Source organism: Periplaneta americana, chromosome 12, assembly GCF_040183065.1.
Source record: "Periplaneta americana isolate PAMFEO1 chromosome 12, P.americana_PAMFEO1_priV1, whole genome shotgun sequence".
Classification (NCBI taxonomy): Eukaryota; Metazoa; Arthropoda; class Insecta; order Blattodea; family Blattidae; genus Periplaneta; species Periplaneta americana.
The window spans coordinates 133,632,466-133,654,022 of NC_091128.1; the positions used below are offsets into that span (position 1 = coordinate 133,632,466).

A 21,557-nucleotide genomic window follows, 5' to 3' on the forward strand; every position below is an offset into this window, starting at 1 on the left:
CAAGTTATGATAAGAATAAAAACAGAGAGATGGTAGGATGAGAATAATAAAATTATACTCAGGAACTTCAAAATCATAGTTTCCCTTTAATATTTCACTGTAACGATAGTGGAAATATCACTACCAAATACAAAATTAATGTAACAACAACATTCTATGATCTGTCATCACACTATGGTTGAAATCAAACAGTCATATCACTATGGCTATGATAAAGTGTTTCTGGGCAAATGTTACATACCCAGTACATTGTGTTAAACATTTGTACATCAATCTTAGGTAATATACATAGTGTAAGAAGAGGATACTGTACAGTTTTATATAAAATCAGACAAATCCCTATCCTTAAGGATTGACCACACGTGCGATCAATAGACAGAAATTTGTAACAGTTCAATCCTTTAAGAAATATACATATTAATTCAGAAATATATTTCTTCTATCATTTATGTAATTTTTTTCCTTTTTATCACCCCTTTGTAGACAGTCTTCCGTATTTCTTGTCAACTTCATTATCTCCTACAAAAAATTACCTGCTAAATCTGAAACAAGCTTTATCTAAGAATCCAGAACTTTGTGTCTCTATCCTCATCCACCTATGATCAACCCTACTGCTACGACGGAGATAGAAAAAGTGTATAGAGGAGATAATCGTTTGAAATGTTCGAAATGAAGCGAATGAGTTGGAATATATCTCGTGGTCATGAGAAAGCACAAGCTAGGGGGTCGTGTACCGAACATGTAATTACGTTTCTGATATAAATAGGTAATGGATACACGTCTTCCCCTTCATCGCAAGCAAAAGCGAAAACTACAGATTGTCTCATTCCACGGCGGTCACTCATAACAAGCAATCAGCTGTGGTTCGTGCGGTACCGTTCAGAAAGTGCAACATTGATGGTGTAGTAAATCAACCAGTGCTCATTTAAGATATTAACAGACAGCTCGCAAACTTTTATATAGATAATAAAGCTTATGTTTTTAAATTTAAAGTTATTATTATTATTATTGGTGTGTTGTAGAAAAATCTTCATTACATTCATATTGTCCTGGTTGTCACGAAAATGAGACCATTACATCCAGAGAGGTAACATAGATAAAAAAGAATTTATCTTAAAATATAAAAGAAACTTTTTACATTTATTTCCATCTCTTAAAATTCCGTTCGAAATTGTAGTACCGGGTACAGTTTATGATTCGTTATTTTCAAGATCTCAACATATAAATCAAAACTGTTTCTATTCATAATTTAATACTTATTTGGTGTAACACGAGAGACAATTATTATGATCATAACTTAATATTATTTTATGTTAAACTTCTGTCTGATATATTCAGTTTCAGCCCGTAACCTAAACAAAAAGTCTCTTTTGATTTTAAATATATTTCCTTTTGTGAATCAAATACAAAAAAATGTAACTATTTTATAAAACTTAAATCGTTTCACTTACGAAAAAACACAAATATATCGCTGTCAACGATTTAATTACATTCTTAGGTTAGTTAAGAGATAACGTACACCTTTATGGGTAAAATTTTGATAGAATCCACTTTTTTTGAGGCGAAAGAATTTATTAGATATCTGCAAGAGTTTACGAGATATGCCCTTTAACGTGTGCGCATGTAATATGACCTATCCCTTAAATTTAGGGCCTATTCTTTGTTGGGCCCTTTCTGAAACTTTAAATTTTACTTTTGCTTCATCTGATAACTCAAAACTTTTTGAGATACGAGTATTTTAATTAAACTATACATACTTGTGTGCGTTTACAATTTTAACATGTACTAAAATATTTTATGCAGCACTTTGTTATTTATTAAATAACAAAAATGTTGAAATAATATTAAATTTTATTAAAATTAGAAGAAAAAATTTTAAACCAAAGCAAGTTTTATTTTATTTTCTTCCTCTAATAAAGTAATTAATTTAAATACTCATAAATTTCTGGAAAATATTATTGATGATTGCACAATTTTCACCCAATATTTGGAAATTAATTACTATTGTTAGAAACAACTTTCTCGAAACGTTAAAAATGAAGAATAAATCAGAAAGATTGTATTGTAATTATGCCAAATTTTATTCCACAAGATGTCAAAGATACTGAGGTATGAAATATTAATATTAAATTATACTCAGTTTATATAATAATTCTGAAGGTATATCTCCCACATTAATAAAACTAATAAAAATAAATTTACATACCCATTTGTAGGTTGGACCATCTACCTCCGATTATCTTAAGACGTAACAATTTAGGTTCCATTTCAAACCATTATCAAAACTCCTGAATTTGACTATGAAAAATATAGAAAGACCAAACCTTTATTCAGATTAAAATTTTAATTATTTAAAATATTTGAACAAGGATTCTTTAATTTCTAAATAAAATGGAAGAATGTTTCATATCTGTGACTTCGTGGTATCGGTTAAAATCCTAGGGTTGGGGACAACTCGCCACAGAAAATTAGCCACAGAGGCAACTCGCCACATAATTGAAATTCGTATCAAAGACAATTCGCCACATAATTGAAATTTGTATCAAAGACAATTAGCCACACATTAAAATTCGTGTGAAAGGCAATTGGCCATATACTAAAATTCGCTACAACTTGTAATATATGAAGGTAATACTCAAATTCGCAACAATTTATAATATATTCCTATGGTAACACAAGACAAATCCAGAAGCTGTAAACTACTCCGGAACTACGGCGGAAGAAATTCGCTTCACAAAATCAGAAAGAGGCTCTGACAAATTAATTTATCTTAGCTACATGTACACGAGACTTAGAGAAAATAAGAATGGAGTTGAAGCCAAATTTCATGTACATAGCAATTTACATACTTAGTAGACTTTACAATTATTAATCTCTGTATCCATTCGCACAATATAGAGCTTCTGGAAGTCATGGATTTATCTTTGTACCTCAGTGTGGCAAATTGTCTATCTGTGGCAAATTGTCTATCTGTGGCGAATTGTCTATTTGTAGCGAATTGTATATTTGTGGCGAATTGTCTATTTGTGGCGAATTGTCTATTTGTGGCGAATTGTCTATCTGTGGCGAATTGTCTATTTGTGGCGAATTGTCTATTTGTGGCGAATTGTCCCTATTATCAATTTTCTGTGGCCAATTGTCCCAGTTACCAATTTTCTGTGGCCAATTGTCCGGAACCGAAAATACTAACAATAATTTCAAACATCATATTTTAATTTTGAACGATGATAAGTTTTATATTACAATGGTCCCATCTTCGTGACTGTAGTATACATAATAGGAAACATCTTTAAGAAAATGTATACCCTAAAATATAAAAAGTAAACAATTTTAAATAAATATTATTCAATTTGGATGGACGATTTTCTCCTTCTCTGAAATATTTTCTTCATTCATAAATATCTGTGTTCAATTTCAATACACCTAAACCTTCATTGTTGTCCAATAACGATTTCACGGTTGATGCAACGCATTATGTTCTGTAAGATTCTCATATTTTTCTTAGTAATGCCACTTGTATAAAATAATTGATAAAGATATCAGTAAAACGTATGTTCTGTACAATATCAAATTTTATTCATAGCAATTTGCGGCATTTCTGACTTATATCATTAATGTTGCACTCTTTCTAATCGACAGTTCTAAAAAATAAATGCGTTGCACAGATTTACTGTTGTTGAGATGATATCGCATACTTTAAGAAAAAGTGCAATAAATCACTTCAGTGCAACAAACTTAAACAAATGCAATCTCAAAACAAATATACAGACGCGTTCAGTGCAAAAAGGCATATTCATGGTGTCTTCTTTTTTATTAAATCAGTTTAACAAGCCAGACGAAGCTTTTCACGTGGTTTTACAATGACGTCCAATGAAATTCATTCTTTGCTACAGTAAGTCTACGCAAACATTTAGGGTCCCGTTTTATATGTTATTTATGATAAATGTTTATTTTCTTCCAACACACAACCCTACATGAATTTAAAAATGTAGTTATGTACTTTGAATGAAATTTTGCTTAGTAACATACAAATGGTGACAAATTAATATAATTTGCACTTTCTATTCAACTAATAGTTTATGTATTTTCTATGATCACTCAAAGCATTTATTACCGAAAATATTGTTGTATGCTTGTAAAGCAGTAGAATAAAAATATCTGACAGTCAATCACATTCCAAAATGCTTATACAATGCAGAATTGTGTAAGACGAGAAAACTTTCGAAGGCTTAAATGCTATTCATCGTAAATCTTCGAAAGTTTAAATATGTTAGGCAGACAATGATACGCGATTACAGTTTGGGATTACTGTATCAATCAATTCTGTAAAGAAATTAGTTTTTCTTTCACATTAGTAATATAAATCTCTTCTCACTCGCATTGAAAATTTACATTTCATTGTACAAGTCATTTCAAACTGTGAAGTGAAGGAAGCACCAATATACACAATATCAAATCGTTTACAAAATAAAACTTTCAATGGAATTGCTTATAAAATGTCGAATTAAAAAATAGTGGTGTTTGTGCATAGTTAACAATTATTTCTTGCGTTAGATGGAAGAATGAAGTAGCAGGTAGCATTATTTTTCGCAAGTTCGGAAGCAGCATAAATTATTTACAAAATTTTAATGAAATTATACAACAATGAAAGCTTTTGATAAAAATGTTAGAGTTACAGTTTAAAAATATAATGTTTTAACGAGTTGTGTGAAATAAATAATAAATACAATATTTTCAGAAATAGTACTCCACTTTAATAACGCTACTAATTTTGAAAACGAACTTACGACGAGAGGTAAGTTTTGAACTTTAAATTTATTTTGATGTAGGCCTATTCTCAAATTTAATATAACTAGAATAATATTATCACAAAACTAGTACGTGTAAAATTGACTTCATAGATTGTAAATTATAATTATAATTTTATGAACATTTTGTAACAAATGTTGACTACGATATAATTAATAATATTTTATATGACCCATTATTATTGCACTGACTGTCAGATGCAATAAATAATATACATAATTCTGTATTTACATTATTAATTAAATTAATGAAGTATTAGACGTAATTCTTAAGTATTTTGCTTCTATTATTTACTGAAACTAAGTATAATAAAACTTGTCCATTTCTTTGTAATGTTAAACATATATGCTACTAATAATTATCATAATACTGTCTAGAATCGAAATTAATTTTGACATTATTATGACGGTAATTTATTTTATATTATTTAGTGTTCCCCTATTTCCCCTATACGTTGAAAAGGATCTGATTTCGAATAGTGTTCCGCTTGTTTTTTGAGAGGCAGGTGAAATAAAATAATCGATAATGTTAACCATTTTCAAGTTAAGCCTTTAAAAGAACGTAAATTACTGCATTATAAACTATGTATACGATTACCGCAGTTACAGCATTCAAACCACAAAACATACATTATATTACTGTAGGCACCATGAACAAAATTGATTAAAATCCCAATTTAAACCTACGAGCATGTGCAAACATTTCACAGCCTTCATATATAATGCAACTTGAAAAGGAACTGGAAAATTTAAAGCTTTTTACAGCATGTTGCGCTATTCTAATACAGAAGTTAAATATTGTATACGAGATACATTTTAAAACAAAACACAAATAACGTATGCTGATGATTATGTTTTGTTTACGTCAGATAACAGTTTGAAATGAGTTGCATTTACAGTACAAGCATTCTCGTTCAATCTCATAGTCACATCATTCTATCAATGTTTTGCATAACAATGGAAGGAGGTTAAATTCACAACGGACTGAATGGCCATAATTTTCCTGAATCCATTTTTAGAAGTCACTGCACCATCTCTTCTGGAAATTCGTCCACTTTATACCCGTAAGTTTCAAGTTCTGAAACAAATGAATGCGTTATGTAATTAATAAAACACGGACATTATATTTCAATAGTTTACAAATATAAACAATTAAATATTTTTAACTCGTGGGTCATGTAGCCTAAAAGTATCAGAATATTAGATGCAAATGGAATTGGCATATCCAGAGCCTTCTTCAGTTACAAGCCGAAGCCATACGTCGGCAACACTGTAATTAATTGTCAACCGGAGGCCTACCACATAGAACACGTGTTTGTGCTAATGCCGATTTTCATTGTAAATTAATGTTACGATATAAGTATGTGTTGATGGAATTATGTTCGCGGTCGTACCAAACGTTAATATTGTTGATGTATTATAAACTAAGTGCGTGGTGGCGATAAAAACAAGACAACTAATGAAAATATGGCTGCAGTCTTTGGTAATTTTACGGTTATTAATAATGACAAAATGATTGACAATTCTTCTAAATATTTCATATTGTATAAACTACATTTTTATAGTCTTATTTGTGGTTTGTGGTGTATCAGAATTCTAGCCAAATTGTTGGGTCTCGCCTGCTATATCAATAAAGTTACGCCGTTGATTTTCAAGTTCATTGTAAACAGCTGTTTTGTGATCCCATAAATGTTGCAGTTTTGTTGAAGATTCGGAATGCCTGCTACACGTCAGGACTACCTATAATTTGTAGATGCATACACTCAATTTGTTCTTTTCAAGGTTTGTTGATTAATATTATTTCTTTTGTAATAAATTAGTTATAAACATGTTTCTTTTCACTTCGTATTTACAGGATTTAAAGTGCACTGAGTTTACGCTAATTGGCACATACTTAATAGATAATGACATCCTCATATTTTATTATAATATGTCATTAGTTTCCTCTATTTACCTTTTTATTTTATTTGCATAATGTACATTCTTAGCTTGTTTTCTGTAGTTATATTTATTTGAAATTATATTTTAGAAAGGTTTATAACAAATAATTTAGGATAACCGTACTCTTATAGCGACTGGCCAGATTCAAACTAAAACTGGCTTCCTGGGCATCTGAAATACGGTATTTATAGAAAAGCACGATAGATAATCGCATAAGATAATATTAAAATGTATCCTAGACCTTTCACGTTACAGGTGAAACACCATAAAGTCGCAAAACATTGTCAATTTGCTAGCCACAAATTTGTTAATTGAATGGAACTTATGAATACTGCGTAGGAACGTACGTCTTTATTGCATTATTGATTTTATTATTTTCGGTGCAAGGAATATCTTATTTATTTATTTACATTTGTACTATCAATAAAAAATGTGTTTTGTTTTTGTAATTATTTTAAGTGGAAGTCTTCATATGTAAGTAGCCTACTTACGCTGTATTCTGAAGTATAGCTAATTGATTCCAATAAAACACATTTTTTCCGAATCCATAATAATTTACATCACTACTCTGAATCTTGATCTTACCTTTTTGCATAAAGTAATATTGAAAAAAAATACACATTACATACAACGAAAGCAATGAACAAGCACAATTTCATCAAGATCACTTTAGAATCTCCCGCCTCCACTCACCGTTGCCAAACCTACCCATGCTCCGGCTCGTAAATGAAGAAGGCTCTGGCATATCTCGTCAAATACCTCAAGAAATACCATTACTTCCAGTCACTCAAACATACAAATTTATTAGTGTTTGAAAACAGCGAGCTCCAATTTATGGTTACGAAGCCAGATCATTGATCAAAACGATTCGTAAGAATAAAATTCAGAATTATTGGAAGGAATATATGAGTAGCTTAATATCAAAGACGGTCATCTGACCTCAATCGAAATTTAGATAGCTGTGGTTTTTTATACAATTTTTCATGCTTTTTCCAGTTATATTGAAACCATATGCAAACTCTAACACTACATTTATAAATTAAATTGTGTTAAATATTACAAAGAATAATGTGAATTAAAAAATTGCCTCTAGATCAAAACTATGGAGACGACAGATGTCCATTTTGATATTAAACTACTCATACATTTCAACATATATGGAAGAGGTCCTTTCATTGAAGAACGGAGAGTTATGAACTTGTCAGTTTACAAATACATTAGCAGAAGTGTTGCTGAAAACATTAAACAATTTTCAAGATAGACTTATGCATTGCATGGAAGTGAATGCGATCATTTTGAACACCTGTGAACTATCAAGTGTAACGCAATTAAAACATTCTTAAATTATTTTTATCCTACACTTACTTATAAAGTTGTACTTCAATAACTGAAATTAACTTACTAAAGTGACATTTTAACATTAAGGATAAAGTATCACTTTAAGCACTGTATGGATAAAGTAAACACTACAAATTGGTTATAATATTTATTTTATTCTACTCCTTTTCATATGAAGATTTAGATTTATGTAGTTGGTAACAAATCTGATGTAACACACTTGGCTTCCTTCAAAACTTTGTCTGGTATAAATAAATACCTTCTCTTCTTCTCTCATGATAGTACTGCTAAACATTTTCCTCAATATTCTAAATATTATGTATTACAGTATCATCACAGTCTAATATACTTAGTCACGAAGCTCAATACGCAGGGAATATGCATCCATAGACAGTTGCTAACCACTAGGATCGCTACTATCGCCTCATCACATACAATGTGAAACAGTACCGGCACAGTCTATTGTTCCTAGTACCCTCATCAAGTCAAGCTTCGTGACTGTATATACTAGACTACAACAAACTACAACAACAATGAAAACAATTGCCTAGAAACGGTTGGCCTACATCGAATCTCTCATATTACGTACTATGATGTTTGTGACATACGAGTACATAATCCAGACTGCAAACCCGTGCACATACACCAAATACCTTCTTCTTCTTCTTCTTCTTCTTCATCTTCATGCATTAAGCCCTACTAAGGCTTGTTGCGCGCTCCAAATTATTAGTTCATTGGTCTTTCCATCGTTTTTTTGGCCTTCCTATGTTTCGTCTTCCTTCTGGTATATAATTTAATATTTTCTTTGGGTATCTTCTCTCATCCATTCTGTCTACGTGATCTAGCCATTTTTTTCTGTGATGGTATATTTCTTCATTTAGGTAAAAAATCTGTAATTGATTTCTCATATATTCATTTCTGATTCTGTCCCTTTTAGTGACTCCCAGAACTGATCTTAAAAACCTCATTTCTGCTGCCTGTAGTCTACTTTTATCTCTGCTTGTCATTGTCCATGTTTACCTTACTATAATAATACCCGACAGCAGTATACTACCCGCTCTGCTAGTAGCATTGGCGTGAGTGCGAAATATCGCGGACCTGACATCTAGCGGAGGTGGATAGAATTACGTCCACATATACAAATATTATCATAGCGGGATTCGAGCTATTGTTTAAAACGTGAGTTACTAATGTGGACACTTAAGAAATGTTGAATAGTATTTAATGTAAAATTATTACCTTATATCAGAGCTGCATATTATGAGAATATTGCATACTTCATATTACTTTCCGTAATTATTAATTGTTACATATTTTTTCTTTGCTTTAGTGAGACAAAATCATTTCTGACATTAGGAATGAATTTACAATAATGCTTTATATACCCATTGCTGACAACTGCAAAAATAAAAATGGTAGTATTCTGATACTTGTAATAATTCTTAGTTATGGCATGTAGACAAAATAAAACTTAATTTGCTAAAACCTTAAAATATCCAATATATTTTAACTTCTATTCATTTATTAGGCCTAAATAAAGAAGCTAATTTTTATTGTTCTATCAACACAGAGACAAAGGCATTAGGCCTAATAACGAATTTTGTGGACTCACGTTTTATGAACTCTCGGAAATCGAAAGTACTATTTGGAGCAATTTGTAATGCTGTAATTGTAGCAGTTATAAACAGCACATATACACCCTGACATTTTAACGCAGCACTTATTAATGAAACTATTAACTAGCCCAGCAACAATATACATTTCAATTGATTACAGCTTGATTCGCGGGTATCTCCACACCGGCATGCGGTATTATTATAGTAAGGTATTTGCATACAATGCACATTCAGTGTATCATTTCTTTCATGCCTGCTCTACTGCCTCATTTAGAATTCGCAAGTTTACCTTCTTTATTTTTCTTCCAATAGCCATGGTCTTCGCCTCTTAAAAAGAGTTTGTCTGGTCGCCGTACATAAAAGGATTCTTCAGTTTACTCCTATACCCCTTCTTACCTATGAGGACTCGTCCAAAACATTTATTGTTACAGATAGTGTGACGTCACTCAACGCTATTTCTAAGCAACAGAACAAGTGACGTCAGATTTTGAAAATTTTTAATAGTTCTTGATTTTTTTTTTCCAATCATAAGAAAACTTTATTATACTGGGTGTTCAGTTCAAAATGTGTCTTAGCTCGCTGTATGCCGTCATGTGGCTAGCTGATGAGCCTAGAGAATTCAATTTTCCTACACTTCCGCAGCTCAGGTGTATAATCTAAGAGGCAGAGAAGTTGGCTAGCAAGTACGGCGTTCATTCTGAAGAGTACGTGCCGATACGTACGGTAACGCCGGTAGTGGCAGGAATGTGAACTGTTTGGAAATACGTACTGTCGGGATATGGGGAGAGGGTTAAGACGATTACTTACGTATTTGTTGACATTAACTTCGACGGTCAACATGGACACGGAGCATTTGATTTGTGTTGTGGAATGTTACCGTACGCAACCGATGATAACAAATACCCTGCGTACGACTTGCCGGCGCAAAACACAGTTCGAAAGAGGTTATGGTAGCACACAGACCGTACAGACCGCCATCTGTTGCTACGACTTTCAAGTTATACCGTACACGTTCTCAAGTTCAGATTGAAGAACGCCTTAAATAATAGGCAACTTCTCTAACATATAAACTGAAACTCGCTTCAAATCGGTGACCCAACAACAGTGACGTCATGACACACTTTGAAATGAACACCCAGTACTACAATTGTGCTTAAAAATTATAAATACTGTGTTATAAAAGCACACAAGAAACATGTATGGAGGTTGCAGGCCTATGACTGTCCTCTGGCAAAACGTGAAACAAAACAATAATGTTAATCTTCAAACAACAGATCTGAGTGTCTTTTTCTTTTTAATCTTCTTATTTGGCGAGGCGGTGGAAGTTGTTCTGGGATGGTATTAAGGAGTTCATTTTGATGGTTAACCATTGAGTGATGAAGTCGTATGTAGGAGCTGCGTAGGATGGATTCAACTGTAGGCACGTTCAAGTCTTTGAAAAGTTATTGATAATAACAGAAAATGTCATCACGTTTCTCTAATGCAGCGGTGATCAAAACTCCAACGGTTGTTATGTACATGCGTGACACTGCCTAAGGAGACGGGGGAGGGATACTTGGCATGAAAACTACAACCAGTGGCGGTTCGTGCACATGCTGGACTGATCATTCCCTCTACACTACAGTATCTCTAAGTAGAATGTGCTTTTGTACAATGTGCTGTTTTATAATCATGCAGTGTATTCATAATCTCAAAAGCTTTAAGCCTATTGCAAAGAAGGAAATCGTTCCATATTAATGCATGAATAATTTAATAAGGGAAAAAAACATATCTATTTCGTAAGAATAATTAAAAATAAATAAAACCCTTTTTACAACATAATATTAAACTTAATGTCTGAAACAAAATCCTCTCCTTCAATTATTTTCTGTACATCTTTCTGAAAAGGAAACAAATTCCGACAGAATGTTAGACACGGTAATTCCCAACTGCGCTATGAGGTTTTCGTCCGTAAGGCGGGACTTACACATACAGTATTTGTATTTGTTAAATGTAACTTGAGAAAGCAGCTATTCACATAAGTAGAAGAAAAAACTCTAATATCCTAGCAGCAAAAGTTTTCAGCATAGGATAATAGACTTTAATAGCTCGTTCAATTCTCACAATAGAACAATGTCGTTGTTCCTGCATTAACTCCTACATGCAAAATATAAAATATTTCATTCTATGGCAGTGGATACATAGGAGATAGTGAATTCTCACATTTTCAAAAGAAATAAGTATAATTAGATATAGAAGATTTTATTATTTGCCGTATCACTATTTCAATTATTTAATAGAGCAAAAAATCTGAAAATCGATAATAATGTAACATAGTTATAGCAGGAACAACGACGACATAATACTGAATCAGTTTTCTATAATATTATTATTAAATGAATAACTAGTAAAGAACTGATAACAGTTACCCTCATTTAAATGTTAACAAATCTTAAAATTTATATATATATATATATATATATATATATATATATATATATATATATATATATATAGCCTAATAATTTTATCCTTCAGGGGAAAACGTCTTAAAATATTTATGCATGTACAGAAAAATAAAATTATAACAAAATTCACTGATCACTTTATATAATAATAATAATAATAATAATAATAATAATAATAATAATAATAATGAATAACAATGCTAATGAAAATAATAATAATAATAATAATAATAATAATAATAATAATAATAATAATAATAATAATACCTGTTACACTTGTACATTCGGCATGCCAATTCTTGTTGCGCGCTTTGATGTTGCTTCCAAAATAATACTCCTAATTGGACCGTTTAGCAAAGCAGATCAAAAAAATCTTCTTCCGAGTCTATACGAAAGCTTCTCTTCCTGCTTGTAGGCATAGAGGTTTGGAGAACGACATGACACCGTCACTGCACGCCTTCAGCATGTGAATGGGACTGGAGCATTGTACAGAAAACTCCCCCTACTCGTTTGAATGTCTGTGATTACACGATGTAATAACACAGTCTAGTATATACAGTCACGAAGCTCAATATGTAATAAATTTGCATCCATAGATAGTTGCTAACCACTAGGATCTCTACTATTGCCTCATTACAGACAATGCGAAATAGTACCTACACAGTCTATTGTCCCTAGCAACCTCACAACTCAAGCTTCGTGACTTTATATACTAGACTGTGGTAATAACGAAAGCCGTTTTGGTCACCGCTGCTCTAATGTCAAGCGCATCACGTACACTGGCGTTCAAAGATCTGATCCTACTAATCGATAATGATTGATTGATTATTTGTTGGTGTAAGTGTGGCTTGTTTAGTTATTACTTCCATGAATAGACTGAAATATTCAGTATTGCCATTCGTATATAAATATACTCGTTTATAGTATTCAATATTTCATTCCTCCCTATTGATTGTAAAACAACATTGGGTTTAGCTGGAAACAGTTGATATTGTGAATTAGAATAATGTATGCTTATTCTACATCATTATTTTCCCCCGACACATTTCAACGACCCCAATAAGAATGGTGTCAACTATTGAGAATTAGCGGAACACTTTCAAAATTATTAAATTTTTTTACATCTTTGCTTCTGACTTATCCCGTGGTTAGAAAGTTCGCTTACACGATCATAAAATCGCAGGTTAGATATCTTTGAACGGCAGTGTATACATACACGTTAAAATAAGAACAGCTACAAGCAGTGTTCAGCATATTTTATCCATCCCGAATACACAAACACACATATAAGATGCAATAAAATACCATACATATACTATATACATGCCATAAAACACATAGCTTACAAACCATAAAATATATACCCTACATACAAAACAATACAATACAATACAATACAATACAATACATACCATAGAATTCGTTTTATATACATGCCACAGAATACATAACACAGACCCCTATACATTTCCTACAATACATACATACTGTACATACATGCCATACAATACAAATGCTGTGACCCATATGGATGGTTCTCGACGACTGAATGCTAACAGAACTATTTCTCTGAGCGGAATTCCATTGCATTCACTTACATCGTTATTGCTGTCAAAGATAATCCGATGTGTTAATTTTACACTACGTGTTATATGATGACACTTCTCTTTTCCTTAAGACATAAACGTCCTAAGAGGAGGCATTTTACCCACTGAAAGTGAGATGCGGTTGTTGATAATACAAACACTTTTTCTTTCAAGTTGGCGTCTGTCATTATTATTAATATCAAGCTCTTCGACTTTTCGTCAACTAAAACCAGACATGGATTTTAGAAGATATTTCTAGAAAGTTCGGAAGAAATTATGGCATAAGTTTCGGGCACAAGAACGAAGATAACAGATATTTTATGCTAGTAATTTATCATATCTGTAAATTCATTACATCAAGCACAGTTTTGTTCGTAATTTATTTAGTATTGAATCTTGAATTACCTGAATAAAAAAGTAGGCTTCCTAAATATCTTTATTACAACTAGCATAATAATAAAACAAGTGCTATTAGCTAAACTGAGTATGAGTGAAATTAACTATCCACGTGAAGTGTATAGTCAGTCCTTTTCCAATAAGATATTATAATGGTTGTATCAGAAAATCATGATAAATTTGAGCATAGGCCTAGTCATTGCTGGGAGTCGAAAGCAGTAGCCAACCAATCTACAATCCATCCGACTTAAGGGGTTAGGTACAGCTTAAGGCAGTAAAATTTTGGAAATATTGAACATTTTTTTCCTCAATTACTGTATCTTGTACGATAATTAAAATTAGTAAGTGTAAAACACTGTCCTTCTGCTATATGTAAAAAAAAATATTTTTACGATTAAAAAATATATATTTACATTTCTTTTTAAATTCAGTTCACTGTGCAGTGATGAAGCGTTTCCGACTTAACTCAAAAACTATCCAACATTCTGTGATGAAACTTTTTGTGTATATTTATGTATGTCATATCTACAATATGATGCAAGATCACTTCACTATCTTCAATTGATTGTCTGCTAAAAAAAATAAATTCATTTTAAAAATGGTCAAATATCAGTATTTTCTTCTAACACAAAATAAAAATATATTATTTATTAAGGAATGTAGTTGAAAGAGCATGATATTGTAAACACGAGTTTCAGAAATAAAATAAAAGCGAGAGAACATGAAAAAGTTAACAAGTTTATGAGTTATGAGGGAAAAGCTTCAACACTGCACAGTGAACTACCACTATTATGAATTTTGAAAAAAAAAAAAAAGATATATATATATATAATTTTTTAATAATAAAAATATTTTTTTCATATAGCAGAAGGACAGTGTTTCACACATACCAATTTTCATTATTGTACAAGATACAGTAATGGAGGGAAAAATGTTGAATATTTCCAAACATTTTACTGATGTAAGCTGTACCTAACCCCTTAAGTTGTCACACAACATAAAAATGGTTTTCAGAAGTAAGTAAAGTGAAACTTAACACAACTTGTGTGCAGTAAAAAACGCGCACAACAAAAAGCTACATACGCACACACACATATACAACACAAACTTACATTCGTGCATGAATACATGCCCAAAGAAGCATACAAAGGCATTCAAACATTAGTAAATCAAATCTTATAAGCATTTGCAGAGTCTAGTCATTTTTTTTTCAGTTCGTTATTTAATAACGTTGTATCAGCTGCTAGGTTATTTAGGGTCGATGGAATTGATGATAGAGAAATGCTATTTGGAGAGATGAGGCCGAAGAATCTCCATGTGATTACGTGATATTCGCCTTACAGTTGGGAAAATCCTAGGAAAAACCGAACCCAGTGCTAGCAAAGATTACGTCATATAAAATGCAACCCGCAATACAAAGCAAAGGGGAAGGTATGTTTAACATTGAATGAACAAGTAATGGCTAAGGAGAGGGACATCATGCTTTACCACTCCGCCCTACTTGGGTATTAAGGGGTTGACTCGCGAGTCAAGAAATGCCGACCATTGGCCTAACCCGTTAATCAGCCCAAACGGGAATGGGACCCGCGCCCGAGTGCAGCTCTGGATCAGCATGCAAGCGCGCCTACTACTGGACAAGTGGCTATTTCCGAGTTATTCGAATTGCTTCCTGTAACTCATAACAACCTAAAACACAAGTAAATAGAGCACTTGGTACGATCTATGTGATGGGCACTCACCGACAAACTTGTCCTCGTTCGAGAGAAGCGCCGTGCGCCACGCCATGTTGTCGAAGTTCGGTTTTCTGCCTCCGTATTCTGACGGCAGGATGTCCGGGCTTATGAACGCATGCAGAGAGTTCAAGTCCCTGCCGTGTAGGTAGATCTGTAGATAAACACGCAATCAATTGATGCCTTTTTGTGGCAGCACACAGGAAATACAGCAATGTTCCTTGTAAAGGAAATAAAAATATTGCTAACCTTATTAGTGAAATTTTCGTAAACACTTATCAATACAAAATTCTACATTTCAAAGTGAAACTTATTATGTTCTCACTACATTGGTGACAGATTTAGTATCGTATTAAACTTCTATGCAAACAATGAGATAGGGTAACTTAGTCGGAATCGGGTCAGTTTCAGATGTTTCTTTCCCACGGCAAACATAAATGTTTTCTATCATTTGGTGCCATCTATCGTCAATCAGTAGAACTTCTTCTATGTGTTTGGCGCCAAAGCTTGTAGTTTATGTTTGTTTTAAAGCTGTGAATAATGGAGGAAAGAAGACTTGTAAAAGGCAAGAGCTATTTGTCGTTTGTATTTTAAATTATCGTTTTTAAGGTTTCCGTTATTGTGCAATGAACGTAGTTCAGAATTTCTCTGAATTGTTCATAGAATCAAGTGCATTTCTTATAGCATAGGTTATGGGATTGAGGATGCTGTAAAGCTTACGTCAGTAGTACCAACCTATGGTTTCTAATGCCACTACATTTCGAGTGAATAGGGTCACACTATTACGGGTAAATGGGATCAATGTCTGTACATGGATTTTAAGTCCATTTATTCATATATTTGTCTCAGATGCCTAGTAATATAAACAATACGTCTCGTGCATGGACTGAAGACCAAATGCAGAAAGCCATTAAGGCATTTCGAGAGGGGAGGAGTCAACGCCATGCAGCCGATCTGTATGGAGTTCCGCATTTATGCTTACACCGCCGTTAAAAAATAAAGATGATCATGATCAAACAACGTTCAATCAGAGACAAGAAAAGGACCTGTAGATTCTGTTCCGTGAAATACTGTGATCCCCGCTCAGAGAAATTTGGAGACTGGATTCAATGCATGGGAGGCGGAAAAGAATGGTACCACGAACAGTGTGTTTGGGCCAAGAGAAAGAAGACGTTCATTTATGGCAAATGCAGGTTGAATGATTAAAATTTGGAACTTAATCTTGTTTTTGGTGATCCAAAAGAGGATTGTAAGAGTGACCCCATTTGCCCTAATGGTTGACCCGATTTAGCCTAATTTGGTAGGGTGAATAGGGTCTTGCAGTAGAGTGAAACATATATCGTTCATAGGTTTTTGTTATTATTGAATTTAACACTAATGCGATTTGATGCTTAAAGACTAATCTAAACTTTGGTATATTTTATGTTTAATAAATACTAAGTTGTTAAGCGTCATCTTGATTTTTGTAATTTTTTACCCTATTCCGAATAAGTTACCCTATCTATAATTATCTCTGAACAACAAATTTTTACTTTTTGTCTTGCTCCGATATAAAAATTGGTGAATACTACTAATATGTGTGCTCTAAACCTGATTTTAAAATCCAAATTGCCCCATGACGTACCATTTTCCGGAGAGAATTAATTGAATTTTTTAATGACAAAACTTGTTTGTTTTTAATTTTTCACTGCTACTGATAAAATTACAACACACTATTGATTCAAAATGCCTCGTAATACTTGAAAAATGTTTACTGGATACAAAAATGATGTTACATAGTTTAAAACACAGCAACAATAAAAGTATTTAATGCGTATAAGGAGAAAATCTCGGAATTTGAACTTACATTTAAAATAATTTTCTGGATGACTTCTATTTGTAACTAGATCCGAGGCTGTATTCTACAAGGAACCAACAATAGTCTGCAAGCATGCTGGATGATGATCTTCCTTTATATCGCCTTTCCATTTCAGATATTTCTTTATGAAATCTTTCCCCGTGCTCGTTGTTTATCGCTCCAAAGTTAGGAGGAAAGAAATCCAAATAAGAATTTAAAAAGTATATTTTGAGGGACATATTACACTCTATTTTGTCATATGCACTTAACATGGTTTACACAACAAATTCTATGTAGTTCTCTACCCTAGAATTTCCAAGGAAATTTGAGCAAACGTCTTTGAAAACGCGCCGTGCCATTCTTTCTGTAACGGAACATTTTTCTTCAAACAAAGGGTCAACCATTACTGTGTCAACTTGTGGACCGATGAAAATGCCCTCTTTTAATTTGCCTTCACACAAACTGGTAAACTTTTCCTTCAAATACTGAAAACTACACCCTTGTTTGTTCATTTAATAGACCTCACTTTGAACTGTTATGAAATTTACTTAATAGAAGGGATAAATGTCTGTTTATTTATTAGAAGTACTAAATAACTTGCCAACAATCATAAGAAACCGGAAATAAGTCATAAACTCATAAAATGCTTTAGCTTTTGTTTTGGTTTATACCCCCAACCCACGCCAGATGTTTCCTGGGGGAGCGCTTATCGAAAATTGAAATCATAGTATATCTTAAAAACCTTACGTGATACGAAGAAAAGAGATGCATTTTCCGATTCAGCGAACATCAAACCATAAGCGACACATTGTTTTAAGTCGGAGCAAAATTCTTGTTCTTCAATGTTATATATAGAGGATTCCATATCAAGAAAAAGGCACTGGTCTTATGGACCTTGCCTAGTACACTGTTGCCGCAAGACACTTGCGTTACAAGAAAGAGTGAGGTATAATATCTCTGTCTCACTTTCTTCCTAACCTGTACAGCTTTCTCGAAAGTAAATCACACAAGATAGGCACATCGAATCCGCCAAATGATAAAAAACTATTAATGCCATAATACATACATTATATATTTTATGCTCGACCATGCCGAAATGTAATAATTATACACCTTGTAGCAGATCAGGTCTTTCAGCCAATGACGACTCAGGTTACAACTGTTCAGCCAATGACAGGTCAGCTTTCTACCGTTATAAAACCGCAAGTATCGATTATTGTCGGATATGCAATCGAAAGAGAATTAGCGAAAAGTCACGGAGGCTGGAAATCCAATACTGTCGCAAAAGGTTATGTTCTGTTACTATAATAATTAGCGTCAATTGTAAATAATATTCAAATAAATTCAATTTGTCATCTCGTTTTTCAATGTCTAATTTAATTTCAATGTTATCTCTGTAGGTTCTTATGGCCTAGCAAGGTCAATGTGGACATCTGTTCCTCGGAAAAAATCAATACTTTCGCGTCTGCGCACATCTCACAACATACGGGACATTGCTAAAAAATTAATAATATCAAGTTAGAAATATTGTCGAGCATAAAAAGTCGTATGAAACTCGCCTATAATGGTAATTAAGAAGCTCGTATGAAAATTATGAAACTCGCTTGCGCTCGTTTCATAAATATCCATACTCACTTCTTAATTACCTCCATTATAGGCTCGTTGCATAATGTACTATTATATAAATTATAACTAAACTTCGGACATTTACACCATTAACCAACTTTTAGGCACCTGAAGTAAGCTATAAACTAATAAAAAATAGGCATTAAAATACAATTTAGGCACCTAAAAGTACAATTTGAGGCAGCTAGAAATACGATTTTATGCACCTAAATACTTTTCACCCGCTCAAAGTACAATAATATAGCTAACGATGCAAATAATTAGTGAATATTAAGTATTACACTATACAGTGATAATGACGGTAAAAATTATTATGCTTACAAACTTCATTTTATTATGTCTTAAATTGTTAATAATCAACTTATTATTAATGAATTGATTGGTCTCATTGTTCTGTATGGCTGCTGATACATACAAATTACAATTAAACTAATTACTTTTTTATTAACACATTATTCATAACTGGCCTTGCAGGACATAATGATCATATAGGCCTAAATTTTCTGTTGTGAGACTTTACCTTTTGTTAGTTTTGCGCTTATAAAATAGTTCTAGCTTTCTACGCGACACTGTTCTTTTGTATTCCTACTGTCCTCTCAAACCTGTTACTTGCCAGGAATTTTTTCATTCCTACTACCAAACTATTACAATGCCTTTGAGCCAAAACTTTCTCTTTCATTGCTTCACTGAAAATACCTCGCCAGTGTTGGAGAGGTTAGCCTCTCTGCCTTCCATCGTGGCGACCCGGGTTCGATTCCATCTGAATCAGAAAGAAATTTGTGGTGGACAAAGCGAGCGCGCGGGATTTTTCTCGGGATTCTCCCGCTTCCTCTCATCATTCAACCTAAGCTACGCCGTTGACTACATACAGTTATTCCTAGAATATCTGATCAATACAGTGAATAGACTTCTGAAACTATACAGCAAAGCAATATCTAAGTCTATGACTGAGAACATTATGAAAAACAAAAACAAAGCATTGCCTGCAGCTGTGAAAGCTGGTAATACTTACCCGTCTACGTATCTTATCTTTGAGGAAGGGTTTGAGCACGGCGAATACGGCATCAAAGTAGAACGGCTGGTTGATCACGTGGAATCCTTTGAACCTCAGTGGAAATGTTTCCTGAAAGGATAATATAAAATATTATATTGTACTAATTCGTGACAACTTCGAGAGTGTACATAAAAAAAACATTGACAAAGGGTGTAAAAATGTGTTTGTAATTTGTACTAGGGGAGTACTTTGGAAGTAACGGAAATAAATCTTACTTTATCATCACCACCACATCTATTATTAACAATTATCGTTACAATAATAAGGTCATATTAAATGCCTGATTCGATTTTGAAATTATGAATATACAAAATGGACCTAAGTAATGTCATTAATTTCCGGGTGTTATTCTTTGAGATATATCAAACAAAAAATTTGACACAATTTTTCTCGTTTTTTCTTCCTTTTCGAGATAAAAATTGTTCAATACGAAACATTTCATAGCATGTTTTGGGAGAGCCATTGCTGTAATTCCCAATATGCTCGGTCAATTTAAGGTGGGTCCCTATCACCACGGCATGGCGCGTCCTCAGGTTGCGGATCGAGGAGGCGGCCTCCAGATATGGAGGGTAGCTGTGAATATATTGAATAAGCAGTCGCGGACAGCCGATGAGGGGTGGTCCTCCAGCTTGGGGGTTAGGCGAGGGGCTAACAACCCATCACCGTAAAAAAACAGCTTGTTACGAATCCTTCAAATAAGCCTCGGTATGGGACTGATTCCTGGCACGACCACAGCTCACCTGACATAATTAGGAACATTAAATCCAGACGTTTGAGATGGGCAGGGCATGTAGCACGTATGGGCGAATCCAGAAATGCATATAGTGTGTTAGTTGGGACCCCGGAGGGAAAAAGACCTTTAGGAAGGCCGACATGTAGATGGGAAGATAATATTAAAATGGATTTGAGGGAGGTGGGATATGATGATAGAGAATGGATTAATCTTGCTCAGGATAGGGACCGATGGCGGGCTTATGTGAGGGCGGCAATATACCTCCGGGTTCCTTAAAAGCCAGTAAGTAGGTAAGTAAGTAAGTGGATTATAATAATAAATGATTGCAAGAATTTCAGTTTTATCCTTTAAATGTGCAGAAATTTGATCTGAACAAAATGTAACCTTTTAAAATTCCTTTTCAGTACAAAAAGTTACATTTGTTCGGATCAAATTTCTGCACATT

General features: G+C 33.3%; 1 protein-coding gene across 3 annotated transcripts in view; it reads right to left on the reverse strand.

The window, feature by feature from the left end:
- Window positions 1–66: 66 nt before the first annotated feature.
- The window catches only part of LOC138710898 (clavesin-2-like), a 161,880-nt gene continuing 140,389 nt past the window's right edge, over window positions 67–21,557 (reverse strand). For all 3 annotated transcript variants that reach the window (XM_069842089.1, XM_069842090.1, XM_069842088.1), the window contains 3 exons: window positions 20,338–20,448; window positions 15,872–16,016; window positions 67–5,886 (listed from right to left, as the gene is read on the reverse strand). In XM_069842089.1, the coding sequence (XP_069698190.1) occupies window positions 5,831–5,886; window positions 15,872–16,016; window positions 20,338–20,448 (312 nt within the window). In that variant the 3' untranslated portion in view covers window positions 67–5,830. The remainder of the gene's footprint in view (window positions 5,887–15,871; window positions 16,017–20,337; window positions 20,449–21,557) is intronic.